Genomic DNA, 27,253 nt, shown 5'->3' with positions numbered 1-27,253 from the left:
CAAACCTATCCCCTATCTGTCTGACAATAAGCCTCTGGGGGCAGCAGCCAATATGTTGAGAGATCTGCTGTACCAAGTGGGTGTCTGGGCCATACTTCAGACCCTTGCATGCCAAGTCCGTGTTTTTCATGTGTTTTCTTTAATCCATCATCCACTAAAAATCGTTACGCATAGAAACCTCGCACACTGAGTCCTGTGGGTTTCATTGTTCTATTTGTTGCAAACATTTGCAATATAAGACAAAATAGACAGGCACATTTGCTCCTTTGTTTCTCTCCACTGGAGATACCTCTCTAGGCTGTTGCCACTTTCTGCCCACGTCTAGGATTTGGCACCGCAGCTACGTGAAGGGGCTGAGTGGCTGGGTTCTGTCTCTCTGTAGTCCTCATTCTCTTAGATTCTCCGCCTTGTCATCATAATCCCCTGAATATTACTATCTGATCTGTTGTAAGTAAGCTATCTGAGTTATGAAACTATACTGCGTGCCTTGTTCTTCTCTCTTGTTGATGATGTATGTATCTCGCAGGTAATGCCACATTTTCCTCTACTGCTTCTCGGTTAAACAGCTCCCTCGGGTTTGACGGGTGTTAAAAAACACAGGAAATTGAACCTGGTACGAAAACTTTGACATGGATGAAAGTTTTGGAGTCAGGGCGCGAACTTGTTTGACAGCACATGGGGTCGTATTTAATTTTAACTGTACGACAATTTCTGATGAAAATACGGACTTGGTCTGCAAAGGCCTTTACTTTCTTGTGCGCCTGTCATTTCAATAAATCTCTATGAAAAGATATCTGCATTAATTTAAAAAAAAAAAAAAAAAGCTGATATAAAGCCAAATTGTTGTCAGGCAATAGCTGATGGGTTCTGAGATTGCATTTCGGCCAATGCATTCCGCCTCTCTGCACGCACTGTTTACCTATAGCTCAAAAACGATGGATCAATACTACTTTGACTACAAACGGAAACCAGAGCGCTTCTGATACCAGAATCTTGCACCGTCGCCTACTGATTCTGCTTACATATGCAAATATTTGTTTTTAGAAATTAAAGGCTACTTAGATTTATGGACCAACAAATTAAACATCTGACGAATCCTTTTTTGGAAAAAATAATGTATAAGGCTCATCATCTTTGGTTTTTATCAAAAAACACATTCAGTTTTAAACTGATACCCAAAAGATATTGTTGCAGGCTGCAAGAACACACTGTTATTTCCAGTAAACCATGTCTTCCTGCAATGAGCACAGTTCAGAAAATCTTTTAGCAATAAAAACTTTAAGACGGAAATGCAGTAAGCTGCTGATAATTGAAAAAAGATGATTATTATGCAGTTGTGGCATTTTAAGCAGTATTTTGCAAATCCATCTTGAACCATTTCTACCCCTTAATATTTAATTTAGACTATTTTTAATGAAGCTTAAAAAACAAAAATAATGAGCCTTATTTATTGAACAACTGTGTTGCTGGAATATGTGAAAAACATTTTAGACTTTCACTTACCACCTATTATCCTCTAAACACAATTTTATCAGTGATCCCAGAGTCACAGATGCACACCGACAGCACGGCACTGATACTTTAAATACGTTTTCAAGCACACGTCTCAGTGTTTTTGTATTATACTTTTTATTTTTTCATATGAAACAAATCAATTCTTCCAATGTCTTTTGAAGTGTGAAATGTCTTTTTAGCATGAATTCTCACAGTACATTCAGTTAATGTTGATCTGAAAGAAAACATCTTTGAACTTGGCACTTAGAAAACAACCACAAAGAATTGTCACCTTTATTGATTTAGAACAAAATTTACAAAGCCATTCAAACAGTCATTTTTTTAATACTTTTATGTTTTTTAAACTCAACTGTTGAGAATATTCAAAATACTCTTTTTAATGTTGCTTCTCTCTCTCTTTGTACTTACAAATATGTACATTATAGTCTCTGTGTCTTGTCACGTGTCGTCCCACTGACTCTTCATCACTGGTAATAAAAACCCTTTTTTAGTGTTTTATTTATAACTCTTCACACAGTTAGCACTCTCTTCAGCTCTCCACTACTCTGTTTGAGCTTGAGTGTCTGTGAATGTTCGGTGTGCTCAGATGGATGTCCCGTGGCTGGGCTCACTGGCTTCTGGGATGGGTCCTCCTGGCACTGGTTGGTAGGACATTGGCATTGGTGTCTTGACTGGGCTCTGCCGGAAGAGCCCCCCATTGGGCGCCCTGTGTTTGCAGCGGATAGAGGGCATGGTGGCACTGCTGAGAGGCAGGGGCAAGGTCCTGCCAGTGGCTGCACCCAGTGTCCTTCCTGCCCCATGACCCTCCTGGAGGAAGGTGGTCACAGAGAGCCGCGGCGGCCCCCGATGGGCTGGGTAATCCCGAGCAGACAAGGCCTCCAGAGACTGGCTGGGCTGCATGCTGCCAATGTCCAGGGCAGATATCTCGATAGACTGGCCTGGCAGCTGCTTGTGGGCCAAGTCCTCGTCCAGGAGGCTGTTCAAACGCTGGTGGACCTGTTCCAGGTTCACCTCTTTGTCCTAAAGATAGATAGCCATAGAGTGCATGTGGAATAAAAGAGGCAAGGAGAAAGGACGGAGGTTTTAATGGAAGGGAGAACATGAATGTAATTAAAGAGGAGTGTGATAAAGAATAAAAGTGAAAATGAATGTGCAGTGAAAGGGGTTAGGAGGTTAGAAGAAAGAATGGGTCGGGGATAGAGAGTGAACGAAGACAGAGAAAGACAGGTTACAATGGTTGTTTCATCATCATCACCATCAAGACCAGTTTATATGCAGTGCAGTCTACTCTTATTATTATTCAGTTCACATGAGTTTGACGGGGGCTGAAAAAACACACTGGCTTAATTAAGCTTTAGACAGCAAACCCAAATATATAAATTAGTAACATACTGGAATTTTTCAAGCAGCCAACATCAAGAGAGACATTACCTTTAAACATTAATTCTTAAATATGGGGTCGTAAAAGGTAATGTCTCCTCTTCTGAAATGAACTTAAATGAAGATGTCTCTTCATGCAGAAGTGTTTAAATTTTCTCCACAATTAGGTGACCACACATCTGCAGTGGGCGACTCTTGCGTGAAGAGCATCTGCTGTTAACAAGACAGGCTCCAATAAACGCACAGATTCAATGAATCGAACTTTGTGAGACAATAAAATCTAAATGAAGACAAAGTAGTTAGTGTCACTTAATTGAAGTCGTCTAAATTATATTGGAGAATCTAATAAAATACCCCCAACCCCCAAATAAAACATAAATATGTGGGAACACATATAAAGCAGGGAAGGGAGAAGCCAAATAACGAGTACATGATTGCTTATTGGACACATTTGGCTGCACCCTGCCCTCCACACAGCAATATTTTACTCTACCAACATGCACCCATTTAAGTCGAGCCACACTGAAGACAGACGTAACAAAAAAGCCAAATAACAGGAGAGACCGTGGGGTGAGATGACAGATGAAGCAACTACAATGTACCCCTGCCCGGCCCCATGCCCCGCCCCTTTGCCCTGACACAGCCAATGACAGTAGAGTACGTCAGGCCTCTCCTGACCTGTGTCAAGAGCATCGGCCTCCTCCCAGTCTGTCTCTCTGTCTGTCCATATGTGCCGCCTCCCTTCTGGTGCAGCGCTTGTTATTTCATTATATGTCAATGGACCAGAAACCCTTTCCAGACCGTAATCCTTAGTCACCTGCTGGAGATCATAGACAACCATACATTACCAAAGTGGTCCCCTGTGAATCCGGACATTGACATATAATTGCAATTAATTATTATTTAGGTAATAGAAGGAATAGTTTCACATTTTGGGAAATAATCTTTTTCACTTTCTTTCTCAGTAGTAGATGAAAAGGTCCATACTTCTCTCACATCTGTGCTTTAAAGCTGTAGTTGGTAACTTTTATAAAAATAACACTGTCATATTTGCTGAAACTGTCGCTATATCCACGCAGCAGTACGTGACAGATAATCTGTGAAGAAAATCCTGTTACTCTGCCTTCTCTATTAGTTCGTAGCACTTCTAATGACCTTATCAAACGTGAATGAAAACACCTAATCAGAGCTGAGGAGTGTCTGAAGTAGCTGTCAATCATGTAAATCACTGCTCGTGAACTGCAGTCAAACTAGGCTGGAAGATCAAATATGAAGCGAGATTCAATTACCTATTTCTCTTCTTAAATGTTTGGGAGATGAGAAAGTTTGTGACCTAGCCGCCCTGTTGGAAATAGTCGATCTAAAAACTCTTTTGGTCCTGGTGAAACCAACTGTAGCGTGTCATTCTGAGTAATTTGTGTGGTGGTCATATGTCTGTCTGTGGACAGATTTTTCAACACAGGTCGAGTTTGCAGATGTGTGCGATCTGAGTAAAGCGGACGAAGGTTTGGAGTATTCCTTTTAAGACCCGGTTTGCTGTATTGGCTGGGATGGTCCCATTGCAAGATAATCTGTAGTTACCTGCCGTGATGGCTGATAACGTTTTCACCTTGTGTGTGTGTCATTAGAAAATGGGGTCCTGGTGACGCCTAGTGTAGCATGAACTACCGCAGAAGCTGTTCTGAGTGTTTTGGCAAGTCTTTGTATGTCTGTCTGTTTGAAGGCCGAGTTCAGAGTTGGGTATGGTCCAAGCAAAAGGCCCAGAAAAAGAGGGAGAGCCATTTACATCAATGGCTGACATTCACTTTAATTCACAGATTGCTGTATTGTGGCAGGTGTGATCCTAACACAAGATGGTCTCTATAATTTAAGAGAATGTTGATACATGAGGTCCATTGTTTGGCAACTAACAACTGGAAACTTCCTTGGCTAACTGTCTCCTGGCTGTAGCTTCTTAATTAACAGACAGATATGAGAGTGGTATGAATCGCCTCATCCAACTCCTGGCATGAAAGCAAATAAGTTTATTTCTTAAAAGTCGAGCTATTTGTTTTAATGGTTGATATGTTCAGGTTTACAGTAGGTTCTGCTAGAAATGGCTGTCATAATGCCCACATACTGTATGTTTGTGCTGTCATGGTGCCAGTGATTCTCCACTCAAATCTTATGAATATTAAACACTCGTTCTGTGTAAGCTTGAAAGGTAGCTGACTGTCAAACATGTAAAGGTATTAAATCAAACAGGGATATAAAATTGAGAAACAGCAAATTAGTAGAAAATATGTTTTATAAATGAGTTAAATGAGTTTTTTTTCTATTTTAGCTTGAAACTGTTATGTTTAATAATTAATTAATCTGTCAATATTTTGATTAATCAAGTATTAATGTCGTGTTTTGGCCAACAGTCACATTTCAAGCCGACAGAGAGTCAATGTTTGATACTCATAAGATACATTTTGTGTGGAAAATCACTTCTACAAACACAAAAAATAGTGGATCACACTACCATGATAATACTCAAACAAAAGACATCTAACACATCTTAAGTTCCATAAATAATGACAGTGATGTTTGTCTGTTGTGAATCTCCCATGACAGCAGTATGTGGTCATTATGAGAGCAGCTGCACACAAAGACTGGAATAGAAATCAACAGCAGTAACTCAAACTCTCATTTGCCCCCAAAACCAGCATGGGTGGAGTTTGATTTACTGTCTTTTCAGGACAGGACTGGGTCTGTAATGGATGTCCTCAGCCAGTGGTTCTTATTGCATTGTTGGTCTGTCATGTCAAACAGGCAGGTCAAGGCTCAGATTCTTTACTATCAGCTTTTGCTCACACTTTAGTTTAGGGATCCATGTCAAGCCTTAGTTGTCTGGACGCCTCATGCAGAGGGGCTGCCCAGTCGACAGCAGCGAGATAAGGTCAGAGCTCTAAAGCATTAAGACTTGAATGGATTAGCTAAAGAGAGCTATTGTACAACTGAAGCACTCATCGACTCAGAAGTACAATTTCAGTATGTGGTTTTGAATTTGCAATTCAGTGTTATATTTACTTTTGTTACTTCAGCTGCGGTTCTCTCACATGAGCACCAGAGACTGTGATTGATTGTTTAGGCCAAAGTGCAGGCAGTTAATGCTTTTGTGTGTCAGTATGAGAGAATCACAGCGAGTTTGTTTGAGAGAGAAGCCTCAGAAGTCCCTAACAAAGCACCCCAACCTCTCTCCCAACATGAGAAGGAATGAGTAGATTGATCACATGATGTCTGGACTATCATCAGGGGCACACCTATTATAACTGGGTGTACTGCAGCTCTACTAAATCGGGGCTGGCGTCAGCGCCTGCTGGATCCATAAAGTAGAGTGTGGCAGTGGCATCTCTGGGCAGGACCGGGGGGCCCGGGGGTCTGGGTCTCGACCGGGGCCTTGGTGGGGCAGGGGGACCCGTGGTGGCCACCATGGCCCGGTTCTGGGTTAGCAGGCTTGGGACTGGGCCCTGGCCCGACGAGATGTCAGTGGTCACCTCTTTGGGCTGCTCTCTCCGGCAGTGGTTGCTGTTCCACCAGGTCTCCAGTGCAGCCACTAGGAGGGCCAGCAGCAGCCCCGCAGCCAGGATGCAGAAGACGCCCGCAAAGCTGTGGAGACGCAGCGCCCTTCCCTCCGGCTGAGCGTCTGCGTGGCTCTGCAGGTCACAGCGGCCTTTCTTCGGCCACCATTTCTGCTTCAGGATGTCAAGATCACCTTTTTCCTGAAGTTCCAATATCCTGTAGAAAGGAACGACCCAGTAGTTAATTCAAGGAGGTGCATAGTTTCATGTAACAACACAGGCATTGAACAAATCCTACAATAGCAATAATTTGTTCATGTTAAATGTTGGCTAATCGAATGGCATAAGCAGTTGAGTAGAGCATGGAAAATTAAATATAATTTTCACAGGGAAACAATGAGGAATCAATATAGTGCTCTGAACGACTATGATTACATGATATCACTGTGTAGTTGTTCATGTACTGCATTAGCACTGATTGTGGGTAGAATGCTATTTCAAACTGCAGTCTGCACAGCAGCAGATTGTGAGACGTGATACCGACGCATTGTTGAAACAATTTCCGAGTGCTAACAAGAGCTCAAAGACCAGTCATATGTAAACAAGGCGAAGAAAAACAATCGCATCTTCAAGATTAATTGGTTTCATATCAAAATGCATAAGAGTGTAAACATAGATGATCAAATACTACAGTCAGCCCATTAGTTAGCATGTAGAGAGGAATGAATGGATACAGGGGAGAATTATGATGGCTGAGTATAAACTGAGGCGAGACACTGAATCTGTCCCATCGGAGTTGTTAGCTTTCTGCACAGTCATTACTCAGTCTCAGTTATTCAGCCAGTGACTGGCACACATGTTTGTGTGCAAGTAAGGCACACTCGGACTCAAAGCTTTTGACATTTATACACATTTACGCTCATAAACCTTGAAATATTCACCATTTCTTTACTGCATTGCACGTAGGCTGTATTTGCAGTTAACAGGGGGATCAATCCTCCCATTTTAGATGTTTGTCCTGAATCTGTAGTTTACATGGAGGAGTTGGCTGCCCTGATTTGAAATTCACTTCTATCAGCCTTGTAAAACTGCAGTGAAAATGTTTGAAGCAGCATATTTCTGTCTAGTGTCTAGGGCAAAGAAAAAAAAGATAAACCAAAAACCATGGGCTGAAAATCTGAAAAATGTACTTTTCCGTCTGCATCTTCAACATACCTTGTGATAAGAAATGTTCAGGTTACATTGTATCTAGACATCAGTCAATATTATCACAGAATCTGCAGTTAACTACAGCTTGGGTTTTATTTTCATAGCTCTGGCCATCTGTTTTGTCGGTTGTGATAACACTGTAGCCACCAAAGTAATTGCTGGGATCTGGAGACACTGTGACATCACTAAAAATAGCTCGAGCAAGGCAAAAATTATGAGCATTCAGGGTTAGTCAAACTTGTTCGGAGGAGAGAACGAAGGGGAAGTTAAACTCATCACCCAAACTGTCCTGTGTAAAGAACAAACCCACTTTCTGGTTCAACTTTCACCTATTTTATCATAGTTGTGTGCACTCGTGGTTTTCCTGTGCAATTAGGCTGGAGGTTTCTTGTGCCTACTTTTGTTTTGTCCCTTCAAAGTTTAACTTGGGGAGAGCCAATCATTTTAACATTAATTTAACATTTAATTATCTTGGATGTGAGGGAGTTCCTCTGTGGAGGCAAAACCACTGAGATGGAGTTTTATGGCAGGTAATGACAGGAGCGGACGTTATGTTATGAGCTGCCCAGTGGACGCTTCAGCGAATAGACTACTGGATATCTGACACCAATGAAATTAAATATTTGATTGGCACATGCAGACCAGAGAGAAATGGTGTCCGGGGTGAGTGTGCAAGTATGTTTGAGCTGTTGTTGTGTAGCTCCTCAACCCAACTGCCAGAATAAATGTTTGAATTGTGCATTTATGCAAACTGCGGATATGTTGAAACTTGACGCTTTAACATCACTGTGGTTAATGTGTGGTTGTGTATCAAGTTTTGGCTTGAATTACCTGCTTTTGGGAGCACAATTACAGCTGGAAATGTCATGCTAAAAAATAACCCGCCATGTTGTTTATTGATCAGTGATGCACAGCTGGCAGCCATCCTGACTAACTGCACTAGGGTTACCCTCTAATGGTTGACCAAATGTTAGTCGATAAGAAAGGTCATTAGTCTGCAAGATTTCATCGGTCATTTATTTGCAGAAAAAACAAACAAACGTAAAACTCCATTTGGAGCTGTGCCTTGTCAAAATACACCAAATCCTATATGACTGGACCATGTGGGAATTTAATTTGAAAGGACAGACACAGGAAGAGGCCACGCCCAGCAGTCAGACAGGAGCCACGTTAATTTCCAGAGCCAGTACCTGGGGTTATTACACAGGCTAGTTAATAACATGTCGGGCAGGAAATACAAAGTGTGGGATCATTTTGAGAAGGTGAAGGATGAACCCCAGGTGATATGTAAACTCTGCAGGCAAACATTTGCCTATTATTCATCGCTTTCTATGTAGACCATATTTATAATGTTTTATGACTTTTCTCATAAACACACATAATGCTTCTTGATGCACTATATCAACAGTCATAAAACATTATAGATGTGACTTACACCGATCAGCCAAAGCATTAAAACCATTAGTGGGTGAACTGAATAACATTGATCATCTTATTACAGTGCAATATTCTGCTGGGAAACCTTGGGTCCTGCGATCATGTGGATGCTGCTTGATGTGGTCCACCCACCCGAACACTGTTGCAGACAAAATAAACCCCCTCATGGCAACAGCACTTATCGATGGCAGTGGCCCCCCAGCAAGACAATGCAACATGCCATATCACGTAAACTGCTCAGGCATGACCCAAGGAATGGGACAAAGAGCGTCAACCTGACCTCCAAATATGCCAGATCCCAATGTTATTGACCATTTGAGGGATGTGCTGGTACCCCAGACATGCTCCTTGGACCGGACTTGGCTCTGACCTGTTAAGGCATGGCACCAGGGCATTAGCTTCAGATCTTTTGAGCCCTGTGGCTTGTGAGGTTGGGTACCAGCATGTCCCGCAGATGTTTGATTAGATGGAGATCTGGGGAATTTGGAGGCCAGGTTGATGCCTTGAGCTCTTTGTCAAGTTCCTCGGACCACTCCTGAGCAGTTTTTGTGGTGTGGCATGACGCATTGTCCTGCTGGGGGGCCACAGCCACTGGGGAGTGCTGTTGCCATAATGAGCAGTGCCTGGTCTGCACTGGTGTTTAAGTAGGTGGAGCATGTCAGGTGGCGTCCACACGAATGTCAGAACCCAAGATTTCCCCAAAAGAAAATTGCATTGTAACAAGATGATCAGTGTTGTTCACTTAACCTCTCAGTGGTTTTAATGTTTTTGCTGATCAGTGTATAATGAAATATAACTGTTTTATGAATGCTCTTGACTAGTTATAAACTAGAGGTTGACTGATGGGGCTTATGATGCATTATGAATACCTATACACACCTCAACCATCAACTGTACCAAGGACTCATAGAATAACAGTCCATGCAGTACCGTAAATAATCATCATATGTGTTAAGTAAAGTCTAGTAGGCTACATATTGATGTATCTATATAATACATGCCTCATCGTAAGGTTTCATTGTTGGTGTTAAGCAAAGTGTATTGCATTTTCATGTATTTAAAAGAATCTATGAGGCATCATAAGTGATTAATGTCTATCATACCCAACAATAGAGTGTGCCAGGGCTGATGTCAAAATCCGGAAGTTTAGCATCGCGCTGGTTCCCGGAAGAGAAGGTGAATGTGATTTTTGCATTGCGTTTTGGATTATGTCAGAAAATAAGCTCTGTGGCTAACACAAGTTTATGATACTTAAAGGTTTTGTTCAGCAAGATAATCTTCACATATGAACACCTTTCATACTGCATTTGAAGCTTAAATGCGATCGCCAGAAGTAAAAAGCTAACATTAGGCTTTAACAGACTACATGACTACTCCACGGTCGCATGACTCTTGACGTCACTGCCACTAAGCTTTCAACTGATTTCGGCCGCTTTATTTTAAAAACATTATATAATGGGGAAATCGGACTGTTTAAGCTAAATAAGAAGCTATAATGGCGGACTGCCAGCACTCTCGTCTGTTCGGGGTGATGACGTTTAATGTCCCCGACAGGGTTTGTGGTCGTATTGAGCACCTTGTTAGCAACCGCCTTTTTTACGACACGTAAAAGCTTCAAAATTCACAAGTAGGGTATTTACTGACGTGTTTTATGTTGTAGAACAAAACCTGAAACTTGCTTAAGCTTTTGTTAACCACAGACCTTATTCAAGGCATTTTACCAAAATCCCATTCAAAAAAACGTATTGACTTTTAGACGAGAGAAGCTGAAGTGCTAAAAGCGCTAATGGAGTTCTGGGTTTACTGACACACTCTATACTTTTAAAATAATTTTAGAAGACTAAAGTCTGACACCCTCTCACATCTAAAGACAATGTGTCATGAGTAAGAGAGTTTTTAGTCACAGAGTAAAATTTTGGAAAGACTGGGGATCTTGCAGAGTCACTATTTGCAAGATCGTTAGCTTGAGAAAGGAAAAAAGTGGACAGACATTGTTGCAGCCCTCAGAATCCGAGGGAGTTTGCTATATGCTTAACCACCATCCTCATCTCAAACAAGGTTAGCCTACTTGTAAGCTAATGTTAGCTACCTGAATCTTTTCTATTAGCCTACAAGTAAACTATACATTTCAGTTTATGAATTCTAGTTTCACTCATAAGTGGTCACATTATTTTAAGCTAGTAATATTTAGTTAAATCATATGGTTGGCTTGTAGGCTAATAGCACACATTCCAGTAGCTAACATTAGCTTGCAAATAGCCTCTATGGTGGTTAGCTTGCTAGCTATAGCATACTTAAGGGGGGTTTGAGGGCTGCAATAAATTTTGTCCACTTTTTTCCGTCTTCACTCTATCATGGCACATATGTGAGGACATATGAAAGAGGCACTCCTGTTCACTCCACAACTCCACTTTCTCCTCACTTTCCACAGTCCAAAATATGACAGTTAGCCAGTTGGTATTATTTGCGAGCATGTTCCGCTTGCCCCGCCCTACTTCGCTCTGATTGGCTGGTACTACCGCTGTGATTGACTTGTACTCGTTTCCTCCAGTTTTCCTCCTTAGTTGATTGAGCCTTTAAATTGGCACATTTAGCTACATTTGTCTGTGGGAAAAGATGGATAAAGTGGAGTTGAGAACAGCAACAAATGTGGGCACATGTCAAATGACAGCTAGCAAGCTAACTACTGTAGGTGCTACTAGCAAGCAAATGTTAGCTACTGGGCTGTTTGCTAGTAGCCTATGAGCTAACTGTTTCTTTAAGCTGAAACCTGCTAGCTTTAAAAATTACACTGTATAACCATATGACTACAGCAGGAAATCTTCAGTTGAAATGTACAGTTAGCTTGTGGGCTGTTGCTAATATTGCAGTAGCTAAAGTTAGCTTACAAGCAGCCTTGTTTAAAATGGTGAAAAGTGGTTAGCTGCGAAGCTATAGCACATAGCATACTCCCAGGAGATTTTGAGGGCTGCAACAGTATCTGTCCACTTTTTTTCTATTTGAAGCTAACAATTTTGCAAATACCTACTTCAAGATACCCAGTTTTTGCTAAATCTGATTCTGTGACAAAAAAAGCTCTCTGACACACATTGTCTTTAGGTGCGAGAGGCTGTCAGTCTTTAATAGTATTCTAGTGTATGGTAGACAATCACTTATGAAGCAGCATAGATTACTTAGCTTACTTTTAACCTTATGATGAAGCATGCAGTCATTATGGTCCCACTCTCTGGAACAAAATGCCTGACAATCTGAGATTCTCTGCAACTGTGTAATCCATTAAAGTCCAGTTTAAGACCTACCTGTTGTCCCAGGCCTATGAATAGTTAGTCTGTCTCTCTCCCCTCTGTCTGTGTCCATCTGTCTGTCTCTCTGTCGCTGTGTTGGCTAGGGATGAATTACTGTCAAGACTTGATGTGTTTTTATCCACACGTATGTAAAAGTGCATTAAGATTACTCTGTATGAAATATGCTCTATAAATAAAATGTGATTTGATTTGATTGTCTTTAGGTGTGAGAGACTGTCAGTATTTTTAAAATATTCTAGTGTATGATAGACAATCACATATGAAGCAGCATAGATTATTTTAAATACATTAAATGCACCAACTTTACTTACTTTAAACCTTATGATGAACCATTCATTGTTATAGATGCATCAATAAGTACTTGACTTTACTAAACACATACAATGATAACTTATGATACTGCATGGACTATTATACTACGAGTCCTTACTACAGCTGATTGTATATTGGAAGTATGTTCCGATGCACATGGAACCTAAGCTTAGTTTTTGTTTATTGATTTCAAATAATTTAAAGGTGAATGATACTAACATTGAGCAATATCAACTGGTTCCATTACTGCTTAGCTACAGTGAATGCTTTGCAATTAATATATCAATATACAGTATAAAATATAAACCAATGTACATACTTCTGAGAGAAGAGGTCTCTGTAAGGACTGCCGTGCTGCAGGGCCATGCCGTAGCCTCTGGTGCTCATGCTGTTTCCCGCTACAGTCAGTGTGCAGTCGTCATCTGTCAGAGCAGCGTACTCCACCACCGCCATGTCCCACAGAAAGGCATATGACTCCCGCTTCGCCTGGATAGTTTAGATAGTTGAGCAAAGACAGATTCAAAGGATTAATACATGGTTGATGTGTTAAAGCAACATTAGCTCAGTAGTTTCTGTTTTATTTTACTTATAATAGACAATACAGACAGTAAGGAGGAACATTTTGTTTTTCCGTTTTATGATGAAGACATAAATGCTTTTTACTTTAATTTTCACAGTTAAATCTGTCAGTTTGTGCACCTCTCCCTTGTCATTTCATGTACTCATTGAACACAACGCCCTGTGTTGGTGGGAAGGCTTTTCACTGGGGTAGAGCTAAATATTTGCACATAAATTAGCATAAACACTTTGCCCACTCATTAAAGCAAACAAACAGTGCAACATTAGATTTCTTACAAAGATGATGAAAATAGTTGCACCCCTATTTTTTTCCCAGCTTTGGCTTCCTCTGCATGTAGCATCTTTTGAGACACACGATCATGTGCCGTAGCCTCAAGCACACTGTGTAGAGAATATGTAGAACAACCAAAGCTGAAAATTCGTCTGAAATCCTTCTGGAGTTTTTTTGTGTTGTTATTTTTTGGTACACAGATCTCTGACTTTCTTCCCTGTGGTATCCCTACATCCTACATCTCCCAGAGTAAGACTGTGCTCTCAACAAATACAGCTGAGCAGCCTTTTCACCTCACATCTCATTAGGACTACACAGGGCTCTCAAGTTCATTCAGCTTTAATAAGTAAATACAAAGAGGAAAAAAATCATATTACTGTCAAACTACAAACTGGAGTCAGAATGAGGGCCATGCAGCAGTTTGTGGGCTCTTGGAAGCACTGTGGTTTTTCAGTAACAGGGAAAAATGGCTTCTTCTCATCAAGTATATTTGAAGTTGGTTTCAAAATTGAAAAGAGTTGTTTTTCATTTATATCTGTGCAACGCAAACTGGCCTGACTACACTGAATGCAACTGGCTGCTCAGAAAATAAAGCTGTTTACTGACAAGTGCATATATCTAGACTCTGTAATTTGTTTAATTATGGATTATTCTTCAATCTGGTGTTTGTAAGACTGTGTGTGTTTGTGCTACAGGAAGAGAGAGAGGGGAGAGAATTCATTAAATATTAATTCAGCAGCACAGAGTTTTTTGGAAATAATTAAAATCCCTCCCAATTCAGTAGATTAAAAATATCACTTTACTCACATGCCTGTGTGAATCAGGAACAGTAATTATTAACAGACTCACGGTTCCTACCTGCTGGTGTGACAGTAAAATGCTACATTTAATTATCTTCAAGGCCAAGTTCATGTTTCACAGTATTCATTTCACTGAGCTGGAGATAGAATTATATTATATTTTTAGATAATTTATTTAAGAGCATTAACAGTTTCTGGAGGAGAAAGCAATCCCTTCATTGCCTGTTAGCTAAATATGTATTTTAATGTGTGTTTGAACCAAAATTATTTATTATGTAGGTATTACCTAAAAAACCCTAATTCACTCTGCCTTTTTTATATTGCATAGTTCCTGTGTGTCCAAATGTTACTGTTAAAGGTGCAGTGTGTAAAATATGGTTACAACTTTAGTTTAAAACATAGAAAATTGATTTTCAATCCAAATTTAGAATTAACCCTTTGCTAAGTCCCGTCCCCAGACACAGACTGGCCAATCATAATGTAGCATCGAGCCAGCTCAGACCAGGGTCTGACAACAACACAGCTATGCTCCATTGACTCTAATGCAATCGTTTGAGATTTCCTTCATTTTCAGGCTGGTTTTGTGGATTTGGAGCTAAATGTTGTGCCTGGGGCACGTCGTGTATTAATGATACTCGTTACCTGGAGAGGTTGGAAAAAGATATACAGTACAGGCCAAAAGTTTGGACACACCTTGTCATTCAATGCGTTTTCTTTATTTTCATGACTATTTACATTGTAGATTCTCACTGAAGGCATCAAAACTATGAATGAACACATGTGGAGTTATGTACTTAACAAAAAAAGGTGAAATAACTGAAAACATGTTTTATATTCTAGTTTCTTCAAAATAGCCACCCTTTGCTCTGATTACTGCTTTGCACACTCTTGGCATTCTCTCCATGAGCTTCAAGAGGTAGTCACCTGAAATGGTTTCCACTTCACAGGTGTGCCTTATCAGGGTTAATTAGTGGAATTTCTTGCTTTATCAATGGGGTTGGGACCATCAGTTGTGTTGTGCAGAAGTCAGGTTAATACACAGCCGACAGCCCTATTGGACAACTGTTAAAATTCATATTATGGCAAGAACCAATCAGCTAACTAAAGAAAAACGAGTGGCCATCATTACTTTAAGAAATGAAGGTCAGTCAGTCCGGAAAATTGCAAAAACTTTAAATGTGTCCCCAAGTGGAGTCGCAAAAACCATCAAGCGCTTCTAGAAACTGGCACACATGAGGACCGACCCAGGAAAGGAAGACCAAGAGTCACCTCTGCTTCTGAGGATAAGTTCATCCGAGTCACCAGCCTCAGAAATCGCAAGTTAACAGCAGCTCAGATCAGAGACCAGATGAATGCCACACAGAGTTCTAGCAGCAGACCCATCTCTAGAACAACTGTTAAGAGGAGACTGCGCGAATCAGGCCTTCATGGTCAAATAGCTGCTAGGAAACCACTGCTAAGGAGAGGCAACAAGCAGAAGAGATTTGTTTGGGCCAAAAACACAAGGAATGGACATTAGACCAGTGGAAATCTGTGCTTTGGTCTGATGAGTCCAAATTTGAGATCTTTGGTTCCAACTGCCGTGTCTTTGTGAGACGCAGAAAAGGTGAACGGATGGATTCCACATGCCTGGTTCCCACTGTGAAGCATGGAGGAGGAGGTGTGATGGTGTGGGGGTGTTTTGCTGGTGACACTGTTGGGGATTTATTCAAAACTGAAGACACACTGAACCAGCATGGCTACCACAGCATCCTGCAGCGACATGCCATCCCATCCGGTTTGCGTTTAGTTGGACGATCATTTATTTTTCAACAGGACAATGACCCCAAACACACCTCCAGGCTGTGTAAGGGCTATTTGACCAAGAAGGAGAGTGATGGAGTGCTGCGGCAGATGACCTGGCCTCCACAGTCACCGGACCTGAACCCAATGGAGATGGTTTGGGGTGAGCTGGACCGCAGAGTGAAGGCAAAGGGGCCAACAAGTGCTAAACACCTCTGGGAACTCCTTCAAGACTGTTGGAAAACCATTTCAGGTGACTACCTCTTGAAGCTCATGGAGAGAATGCCAAGAGTGTGCAAAGCAGTAATCAGAGCAAAGGGTGGCTATTTTGAAGAAACTAGAATATAAAACATGTTTTCAGTTATTTCACCTTTTTTTGTTAAGTACATAACTCCACATGTGTTCATTCATAGTTTTGATGCCTTCAGTGAGAATCTACAATGTAAATAGTCATGAAAATAAAGAAAACGCATTGAATGACAAGGTGTGTCCAAACTTTTGGCCTGTACTGTACGTTTCTTCCCTGTTCCAAAACCAAAATCAAACCCTGAAAAGTGTAGGGTTAGCTAGCTAGCTACTGAAGATATAGCCTACTGAATGTATACACATGCTGCTTTTGCTTTTTAATGATTATAACAGTGAAACAAAGACCAACCCTGCTGTACAGGAGCCAGTGAAGGGAAGCAGGGAAACTTTGCGGATATTCAACCAGCACTAGCAGTGGCACGGGGGAGAAGCCGAACACCGTTGATCTCCACACACTGCGATGCCACACAGCTGGTTCAGTATCAGCAAAGTTTCCCTTTATATTCATTGTCTTCTGTGGCAATCAGCAGTGATGTGGTGGTTCACTTTTACACTGTGATCTGTAGCCTATAGTTCGGCTTTAGCTTCTAACTAGCTTTGTCTTTTTAACCTGTTGTTGCTGCTGAGTCAGTTTGACATCCTGGATATATCCTTCAAACACAGACTGTAGACCCCTCTGTCTGCTTCTCTCTGGAATCACTGTTTCATTTTTACACTTATCTACTTGGAGGTAACATATGAAGCTCAGCGTAAGTTCAGTCAGGAAGACTTTGCCACAATCTCTATCAGCCAATCAGGATGCCACTGCGAAATTTTAAATCTGCTCTCTCCTCTGCTGCTGTCATTTCAGGCAGAATCGTCAAGCCCTCCTCCAGCCATCATATCCAGAGTCCAGGACAAGCTGAACAAAGGCCTATTCAACTATGGATTCATCACCCTTCTTAAATCATACCATTTCTATGGGGTCTAATCGCCAAAGGCTTTTCACATTTTTCATTCTTATGTGCACGTTAATAAATATTCTTTTTACTATAAAAACAACAAGTCTCTTCTGATTGAACCAACGTTGGCTATTTAGCTATAACGTAAACTGGGCAAACACCACACGTGAGGATTACAAGAAAGTAGTGTGATTTCATCCAACTCGTGGTCTTGCCATGCTGTTAATTAGGGGTTGGCAGAGGAGCTGAAAAACTGCCCCTAATTTTTTTTAAGCATGTGACACGTGTTACACATTGCACCTTTAAAGAATATAAAGTTTGCAAAGATGCCTACAGAAGTCCAACAATAACAACGTGAGTTAAAAGTGTTCTGACAGCATTTTATTTATGAATACCAAAATAAACACTCACCCTCTTGATTCCCTCTGATGGGCTGGAGACTGAGTTCTCGAAGGCATTGTTCTTGTTGATGGTCTTCCAGAGCTCGGCGTATGTGCTGTCCTGTTCCAGAGGGTTGGTCCCTTTGGCTTGGAAATACTCGTACACTGCAGAGTCTCTCACTGTCCCGTAAACCAGGTCCACCTGCTTGGACAGGTCTTGGAACGACCTAAAGACAGGGTCAAATTAGGGAGTTAGTTTAGTGATAGAAAACTATGGCGGAAAAACAGGAAATGATAAAGAGATTCAAACAGAAAGAGACCGTTTATTAGAAAATGTTTCAGTCTGTGTCATGTGGGGAACTGTAATTATACGACTATCTACAGGAAATATGACTGTTGTGGGAGTTAAAGTATATAGAGATTGAATATTAAATGAATGATCCACAATTTGCGCATTTATTAACCAGAAATTATTAAATATTATTATTATTATTGTTAAATATAGGCCCAGCATACACACCTTTTTACAAATCAACCTATTCAAACTTTAACAGCTATATTTCTTGTACTAATCTTTTGTTTGTATTTGGATTGGAGTGTCTTTAATTCAACAATATAATATTTTTATTATAGTGTTACTGTCTCATATCATTATTTTACCACATGCACAGACTGTTGTATGTGTTTGCTGCCAACAAAGCTGTTACTGCTTACAATATGTCAGCTTGTATAATCTAAACAATGTCTTATTTTTTTCCACATATGATGCAAAAAAATCACTTACTCAGGAAACACTTGTTCGCTTTAGTCAAAACAAAATATGCATTTACAGATGCTTGACAATTAAACTGTTAAATCACCAACTTCTGCTGCTATTAATTACGCTCACTTAAGGCCCATAGTGGGTAGTAGCACATTGCACACAAGTACTAAAGGGTGTAGTTTCATGACACTTTTATATATCTGTTCTTCAGAGGATACGACATTTGCTGATACCACAGTCTCCCACGATACAGTTTCGATTCAGGGCCCTGTGATTGTCTTTTTCTTGCCTGCTTGCTATCATCTGCTTGACGGTAGGCTGCTAGCACTGACTGAATGTTAAGGAAGGTGTGGGTGTGCAGAAATGGTGATACAGGTGTGAAGTGTTTCAAATAAACAGTGAACATGGACAGTTCATTGTTAAATCGATGTATTGATCTAAATTGATGTATAGTTAAACCCATATACATGGTCCTCCGAAATTAACATCCACCAAGTGCCAAATGTGGGTAGATTTTCTGTGTAGAGAGTGAATCTCAGGACCAGTAAATGTTTGTACTAAAATAGTCATGTGATATAAGAAGCTATGCTAAGTCTCTACGGCATTTTGTTGTCATTTACGGGCACACTGCTCTGCTGCTCCTCTCCTGTCAGTGTCAGAGTTTGAAACACACCACACACATTACAGATGTGTTTTTACGCGCATCTAAAAAGTGCCATTAAACTGGGAGTCGGTACTTATTAGCACACAGGGCATCAGCTGCTCTGCTGAACTATCATTTGATACAGGTCTGCTGCTAGCTACACTTAGGCTAATGTGTAGCTGAGGGTTATGAGCTGTGCCCATACTTATGAACGTTATGTAATAATAACACACAGGCTTGGTAGTCGAAGCCAGGACAAACTCTTTATTGCCTCCCATGTTGTCAGAGGAAGCGCACTACAGCTTGACTCCTTCTGTTCTTACCTTTCACAGTAAAAACCCTAGACATATACACCACATCACTGTTTACCAGAAGGAACTTCTTCACAAACTGAGGCTGTGTTAATGACTTGTCCAATATAGTAAACTTATTTTGCCTCAAATTGTGCTGTGGTATCTTATTTAAACTTGTATTCAACAGAATACCTGATTATCTTGACACAATGTACTGAAATAAATGTATTTATGATACAATAAGGCAATTTATTATTTTTGCTGATAAAAAAACATGCTTGGCTGATGGATTTTTTCATCTGCCAGTTCCTTTGGCCGTGTGTCAAAAACTTAATTTCGGACACTGCGCACATATAAGTGGAGATTATAGGTCAAACATTCAGATGGGACTGTCTGTCACTAACTGAGTGAACAGGGTTTGAACACTTCTGACCTTGGTACCCCACTACTGCTGCTATAGGAAAAGACACTGTGATCGCCGGCGATTTCCGCTGCTGTCAACACTCCTTTGCTTTGTCATTCATTACTCCACTTAAGCCTCTTGGCTTGTTTCCTTACATATACAAAATTCTCCCTCTATTTAAAATTAAAGTTTTAACTCCCCCCTGGTTCACTACATCCAATCAGTAAGCCTAAAACAACTACCTCCATCTCTTATACACACTGGAACATTAATCAGTGTGTTCTTTATCGACTAAATTGACTGCACCTGCAGCATACTGCTTGTTATTCTGATGTCAATGCTTTCCCCTGCACTACCAGATTCAGAGTTATGATGACCAGGTTGGCAGGTTAAGTTGCTGACTGATTGTGGGGTTCATCCCCATGATTGGGCTTTTGCACCCTAATAGTCTGCACCAAAATCTAATCTATTTTTTATGAACAATACTTAATATCTGAAAACTAGTCTCTCCTAATTGAAATGCTTATTATGCAGATGCTATGTGGGCAATAAGAAATGAGGCTCCTTGCAGCAGCTGTATTTTATATGTGAAGATTATTGCCAGTTTTGTACAGCATCACATTTGCTAAATGCCTATGTTGTTGTAATTAGAGTTTGCTTCCAATGTAATTTTAATGGCAATCTACCCAGAAGATTACCTATTTCCTTGACTGGTATTATGTCGATATGTTTGACATGCTGCTCTGTGCATTTGCTACATTTCCTCAGAAAGTCAACAGATCAGAGCAGCGCCAAAATGTTTGTATAACTGAGATTGTCTTCTCACCAATTCCCCAAAAAGTGAGAGAATCTTATAGCTTATCACAAGATAATGATGTTGGACTAATTCAACCATTTAATTAGAAGCTTACAGTATATGCTGTAGTACTGGTTGTTGGAGGGGGGAAAGAAAGCGAGAAAGAAACAACTGATTAGATATTTGCATGGTCTCCAGTTTATTCTGTCAGATTAAACTGAAAGCTTTACTGCTCTGACTAAAATATTCTGCTTTAACTTTGTCTAACAGCTTACTGTTTTATGCAACTTCACAAGATCCTACGGAAGTCGAACTATATAGAGAGAGATAAATAAACATTATAAATATTTAGATCCACCAGCTGGAGTAAAGAGAATTAATAAAAGAGGTGAAAGCCCCTCCATTGTATAGAAAAATATGAAGAACAATAGATAGATGGCACATTTTAAAAATCAAAGATACAGTTAAATTAAACCAGCAACAAGAGATAACATTGAGACTATTTAAAGATACTGTACATGATCTGAGGACATCTGTCACACATTTTTTTTTCCTTGTTTGCCTTTTCTCTCAAAGCAATGCAACATAGACTGTAATTTGTCATCAATACAGAAAGGTCCAATCCAGCTCCCTGTCCATTAGCTATAATGGTTGAACCAAGACTGAAAGAAGCACAATACCCACCACATTATTTCCCTCTCTCTTCCATGCACAGCTACAGAGTAGCTTGTAAAGAATAGTCTTCTCTTTTATACGTTCATGTCACTAATTGGTAAAAAAAAAAGGTGTTGTTGTTGTTGTAGGAATCAAAGGCGCTAAATGGCTGGCCACACAGTCGGTCATGCTTATATTTAACTTTATAAATGTAAAATTGGCCATGGCGGCAACGATTACAGCGACATTAACAACAATAACAAAAGAGTTCAGCCAAAGAGTTCACTTAATTATTATTATTAAACCATGCATTATCCTGGAGGACAAAACAAGTTATGAAACTAATCCAACTTTGTCTCTCTTTTGCTCACTCTCACTCAAGAGATGAATGTATAATAGTCTTGCATTGCAGCTGGGAACCTTTGTGTCCCCAAGGCGTAGGTGTTTTGTAAAGGCTTATTTGCAGCACGAGCAAACAAAAGGAGAAAAAGACATGCTGTGTTTAAAGAAAATTTGTAATATGCAAATGCTGGTTTAAATAATCCTACTATTTTCAGACCAAGTTGTTGTTGTTGTCAGAGGCTATTACACACATAAAGACATGCTCAGTGGACAGCATGCTCACATGCATGCTATGAAAGAGGGGCACAGTGTATAGTCTCTGTGCATACTGCAGATAATAAACCAGTTTCTGTAGACTTGTGGAAGAAAGAAAGTTGATTTCAAGAACATTTAGAAAGAAAACAACTTGACTTTTGGTGTTTTTAAAATGGAGATTGCTGGACTGAACCCTCACCGTCTGGTTTTTAAGATTCCAGTCATATCTGTGAGAATCTGTCCAAGGTTTGGACATTGGATTTATGTTGGAGGACGAACTGCTAATGCTTTTCTGACAACATTTACAAAGCAGGGGAGAAATTTCAGTTGACCAATTTAGAGGTATGCATTCTCTACTCTAATGCACTTCATAGATCATCAGGTATCATTAAAACGTAGGTCATCATCTGCATAAAAAGAGACATTTATGCATGATCTTGCCAAGAGGGAATAGGGTGAGGTAGCCCTCCAGGTACAGTGCATCTGGAGAGTAAAATACTAAACTGCCTATAGACTGAATCACAGTGTTGTGCACTAACACTTTCAGGTAGACAACTGGCAATTTTTTTGAATTGTGGCGATATGCGAAATCAGCAAACTAGTTTATTTCCATTGACATTTTTAGCCATAACTGTCATTTTTAAAGATACATAGTTAAACACGGAGGTCTGATCTACTGGACATTTCTGCTGTGCTTATTTTATCATCAGTCCCGCCAGGATTTTGCAGCCTACAATGCCTAATTTTGCGGCAGCTTTTCTAAAAAACACTGCGTGAAAGTTGTGATGTTTTAAGTGTATTTGTTGCGATAAAATTCCAGGAGACAGTGACAGTGAAAATTGCAAAAAAGTTGTTTTGTTTTTTTGCTGTGTTTTCTATAATTAATTAAAAAACAAAGGTAACTTGTTCCAACTGAACTCTGATCTGAGTGTTTCCAAAAAGGTGGTAGATGTTCACATTTTAAAAAGTTAATTTCCCATCCTGGCACAGACACACACACACACAGCTTGTTACAATAAAAGGCAATTACACCTTTCTTACTTCGCAATTATAATAAACTAACTTTACTTCCAACCATGCGTATTTAATGTAACTTATCATCATTCTTTCAGCGCTTGCACCAGATTTTGATGCAACAGCCTCTGTCATGGTACTTTTTCTGTCCTGTGGTCCACTAGTTTCAGCCATTCTCCTAATATGTTTTTGCAGTAGAAACGTCAGTTGATTTTTGTTTGTGTTCCTCTACAATATTGTAAAGGGTGCAAAACAGTTTACCTCCGCTTTCCTAAAGAACATCATGGAATTATTTTGCACAGGCTTTAATAGTCATTTTTGTTGGTAAATGTAAGACATTAGAATCCCACGTCTGCATCTTCATACCATAATCAAGGAAGTGAATTCAGTGGCATACGTTTATTCTGTTTGCGCTGGGGGACTGCTATGATTGGTGGAACTCACGGGAGACTGGTCAAAGTTGCGGTTAATTGTTTGTTAATTGACGAGTTGCGTTAATTGTTGCGATTGCAACATCGCAAATTCCTGGAGGGACTGTATTATGTACAGTGTTATTTTAATAGCGTCTTTGAGAAACACTAGACAAAAGAGTGCTGTGGACAGTGCTGCAGGAAAACACATTTTAAAGATTATTTTTGTGGGCTTTTGCCTTTATTGACAGGACAGAGAGTGAAATGGGTAGACAGAGAGACAGTGTAGAGTGACATGCAGCAAAAGGCCACGAGTCAGATTCAAACCCGCGGCCGCTGCAGTGAGGCAATGCCTCTGTACATGGGGCGCCGGCACTATCCACTACGCTACCGATGCCCCGGAAAACACATTTTAGCCATCTAAAAAGTCAATTTCAGTTTAAGTGTGCCCTATATTTAGAATAATTGTTCTGCTTTACCTTACTAACTGATTGAGGCAGCGGTAGATCAGCAACTCTCATGTCCAAAATGAATATTTTTGTCAGTGGAGTCTGGTGGCTATGGGATAACAGCTTAAGTTCCCCATCAGAGAGGGCTGTCTGACGGAAAGGTAAAGCGAGACAATATTCTTACTATAACTTAAACCTTAAAACTGATGTTCATTTTTTTAGATGGGGCCTTTTTAGGCAGCTAAAACTGACCACCTAAAGCAGCGTTTGCTCTGCGACATTTCAATTTATGTACGTGATGCAGGAGTTTCGGAACAGATATTGTGACTCAGTCTACACAGCAGTCCTAACTGTCATCGTTCTTTAGCTTTGATAATTTGTATTCAGAGAGCACAGCCTTTCCCCCTCGAACACAATGACTTCAAGGCAACAAGGACCTTCTTTTGTGGGCACTGGGTACGCATTTTGGCAAATGAGTACCTCACCTTTTCTAAGCCAACCTAGAGTCTGTTCATTTACATGCAATTAAGAAACCAACTTACAGTCTCCAGTAAACGAGAAACCTGGTTGCTGTAATCGGGCATAGGGGATTAGGGAAACCTGATTTCCCCAGGTGGATTTACCCTGGAGGCCACTGAGTTCTCTGCCATGTATACGAGAAACCAGTTTTCTAATCTGCTCTTTACAAGTTCACGTGTGCATGACAGAGGACTGCAGACAGGGAGAGTAACAGCTGAGCGGCTGGATGAAAGGAGAGATAATTACGGGGTGATGCGGTCTCGTATTTAAACTGGTTCCTCCCAAAGTGCGACTAAAACCAAAACTTATCTGCAGCCTGCAGAAGTCTTAGAAACAATTCCATTGAAAAGGTCTATAAAGGTACAAACGGCCTCTGTAGTGCTGTTACAGTCATTTGCTGGATGCAGTGACGGTGTAGACACTGAGAGCACAGATGTGGAAGACTCAGAAACACTGACCATTTTTTTCAACCGATACAGATAGCCAATAATAAAAATAAGTGTATAACCTGTAGTTTATGAACACCTGAGGGTAAGAAAGGCTAAGATGTACTGAGGAAATAAAGATGATTTAATATTCCATAGCTTTGACCAAACCAAATCAAATTGACATCACTATATGAGGAAAATAGTTAACAGTAAGAGAGAGGGAGATTATAAAGCCCTGTGTTACTGTGTAATTCTCTGATGTATCAGTAAAGTGTATAAACTACACTGCAGAGTTGAGTCTCTACTAACAGAAACAAACACTGACAGCTGACTCATATCAACAGGTGTACAGCTGGTGTGTGAAATGTTCATATCGTCACTCTACATTTTTATTAACACAGCCAGGTGCCATCTCACCATCCCCTGGTAGACTAGCCTACAACTACCAAGTAGAATAGTGATGTGCTATTGATTCACCTCGCACATTAATAGTCAACACACACACGCGCTGATCGGGAAGGAGACATGCTCCAGACTGGGTTGCCAGGTAACGATACAAATAAGCTCCAACTGCAGCATCACACGGCCAGCAGTTATTAATAAGTTTAAGAACAGAGTCAAGCTGTTGCATGTAAGCTGCTGCTGCCAATTAGCTCGTGCTAACACTCTGGTCACGGTCCTTCAGCACTGTGTCGAACCTGTTTGTGGTCGAAGATCAGATCCTTGGCGCAATCCTGTTGTCTTCCTCTGAAAATGTGAAAGATGTCAACACATGTTTTACCTTCTAGAAAGCATGCTACATCCGTCGTTCTTCTTCTCTGTGTTTATTGGTGACTCACAAACCAGGTTTAAAAGGCACATGTACCGGCACCCACTTTTTCGAGTGTGTAGATGCTGCCCTTGTTAAGTCAATGACAGCAGTCTAGCTTTGCGCCATCAGTGCTATTTATCGTCCCTAATTTTAGTTTTTAGAATAATGCATTATTATAAAAATGTCCTATTATCGGCCTGACATATATCGTGCATACTGACCAGTCAGAGAGGGACTTACTAGGCTGTTTTGGGAGGGGGGCTACGGACACAGACATATTAAACAATTTCCCCTCGGGGATCAATAAAGTATTTCTGATTCTGATTCTGATTCTGAAACAAAGGGTGAATAGAGGTGTATTTAGGCAGACAAAAAAAAAAACCCCATCAAAGCATGTAAGCATGTTCTAGTAGAAACCTCAAACACAAGTATGAACCTGACGTTGAGCATAATATGGGACCTTTAAGAGGTCTGTTTCCACAGCTGAACATTTGACTATCTGTCAAATACAAACACCTTAACCCACTGATGACAAAGTCATCTCTCTCTGTAAGACTGACCCATACATGTTCACTGATTACCTGCATAACCTGGTAACTCCCGCAGTCTGTTCCCCAGGACAACGGGAAAAGCAGCACTGGCCTTCACCAAACCCTGTGTATTTTTTTCAAATTAAAATTTCCTGCACTGTCTGTCCTCAAGTGGTTCTACATTGGTGCAAAAGCAGTCACTGTCTTCCAAGGACATGATTTTCATTTCTGACCATAACTAAACTGAAATTTCCATTATGCCTGACCTTTATGTGTCTGTGGAGATGACAGGTCCAAACTAATGGCTAATCCAACCCCATGCTTTGAGGTGAACTGTTTCGTTGTTTGATAAACATCGATTTGATTTCAAAATAGGAAATCAATCATTGGTGTGCCAGACATGCCCACTTTGATTGTGGTTAATGGTAAAACCCACCATCCCTTCAAGGGTCTTGTAACAACATCAGTTGGTCTTGTCAAGATTAGAACCACAAGCAACTTCAAAAAGAGCGGCCAATTTATTCATTAACTCAAATAACTCCCTCTCTTAAGGTTTGGTTAGATCTGAGGTGTTATCTCTTTGTCTCTGTGATGAAAAAAGAAGCATTCACCCTCCCTACACTTTGCCCTCTCTATGGTTTCTTTAATGTTGACGTAAGGAAGCAGCGTTACTAAACCCACTGGCAAATTACAGTCACGGTCACACAAATGTGTTCACAGCAAGTTTTACACTTTACATACATTTAGCACAGTATTCACTCACAAAGATTATGTATTTGGTAAGAAGAGCAGCAGAGCTAATTTAAATGCACTGCTGTTTAGTAAGACCTGATGCTGGGCAATTTAAGAAGTGTCTTAGACATGTCAGGAAAGCAATAGAGTACAAAGGAAAGGTCTCTGCTACCATAGCAGGAAATACTGTTTGAGAGCAACCAATTAACACTGTTTGGATTTGCAATGATTTGCTCTTCTTCTCACAATAAGGAAAGCTACAAGTAGGTTATTCAAAAGATACACATTGTAGGTCGCTGTAGTCCTGTGCTGTTCTCACTTTCTCCTATAAATGTATGATTTTTGTGTTTGCAAACAATTTGTGTTGGCTAACAGTTTATCACCTCAAGGACATCTGATCTCTCAGGAACACACTGTACATATCAGGTTTTATTGCCCTAAATTGGTTC

The 27,253-nt window shown here is 40.4% G+C and overlaps 2 protein-coding genes across 4 annotated transcripts in view; one reads left to right on the top strand and one right to left on the bottom strand.

The window, feature by feature from the left end:
* LOC125903057 (glutamate receptor ionotropic, delta-1-like) overlaps positions 1-17,438 on the top strand; it is a 123,393-nt gene extending 105,955 nt beyond the window's left edge. For both annotated transcript variants that reach the window (XM_049599673.1, XM_049599671.1), the window contains exon 4: positions 17,292-17,438. In XM_049599673.1, coding sequence (XP_049455630.1) covers positions 17,292-17,346 — 55 coding nt within the window. In that variant the 3' untranslated portion in view covers positions 17,347-17,438. The remainder of the gene's footprint in view (positions 1-17,291) is intronic.
* The window catches only part of grid1a (glutamate receptor, ionotropic, delta 1a), a 319,169-nt gene continuing 293,713 nt past the window's right edge, over positions 1,798-27,253 (bottom strand). The window contains exons 13-16 of one of the 2 annotated variants that reach the window (XM_049599667.1): positions 17,794-17,989; positions 13,023-13,189; positions 6,417-6,657; positions 1,798-2,535 (exon numbers count right to left, since the gene is read on the bottom strand). In XM_049599667.1, coding sequence (XP_049455624.1) covers positions 2,098-2,535; positions 6,417-6,657; positions 13,023-13,189; positions 17,794-17,989 — 1,042 coding nt within the window. In that variant the 3' untranslated portion in view covers positions 1,798-2,097. Of the gene's footprint in view, positions 2,536-6,182; positions 6,658-13,022; positions 13,190-17,793; positions 17,990-27,253 lie in introns of both variants that reach the window. The other variant, XM_049599668.1, reaches the window with a different exon arrangement.

The sequence above is a fragment of the Epinephelus fuscoguttatus genome, linkage group LG16, assembly GCF_011397635.1.
Source record: "Epinephelus fuscoguttatus linkage group LG16, E.fuscoguttatus.final_Chr_v1".
Classification (NCBI taxonomy): Eukaryota; Metazoa; Chordata; class Actinopteri; order Perciformes; family Serranidae; genus Epinephelus; species Epinephelus fuscoguttatus.
The sequence above is the reverse complement of the archived record's forward strand: the minus strand, read 5'-3'. Positions and strand labels throughout refer to the sequence as shown.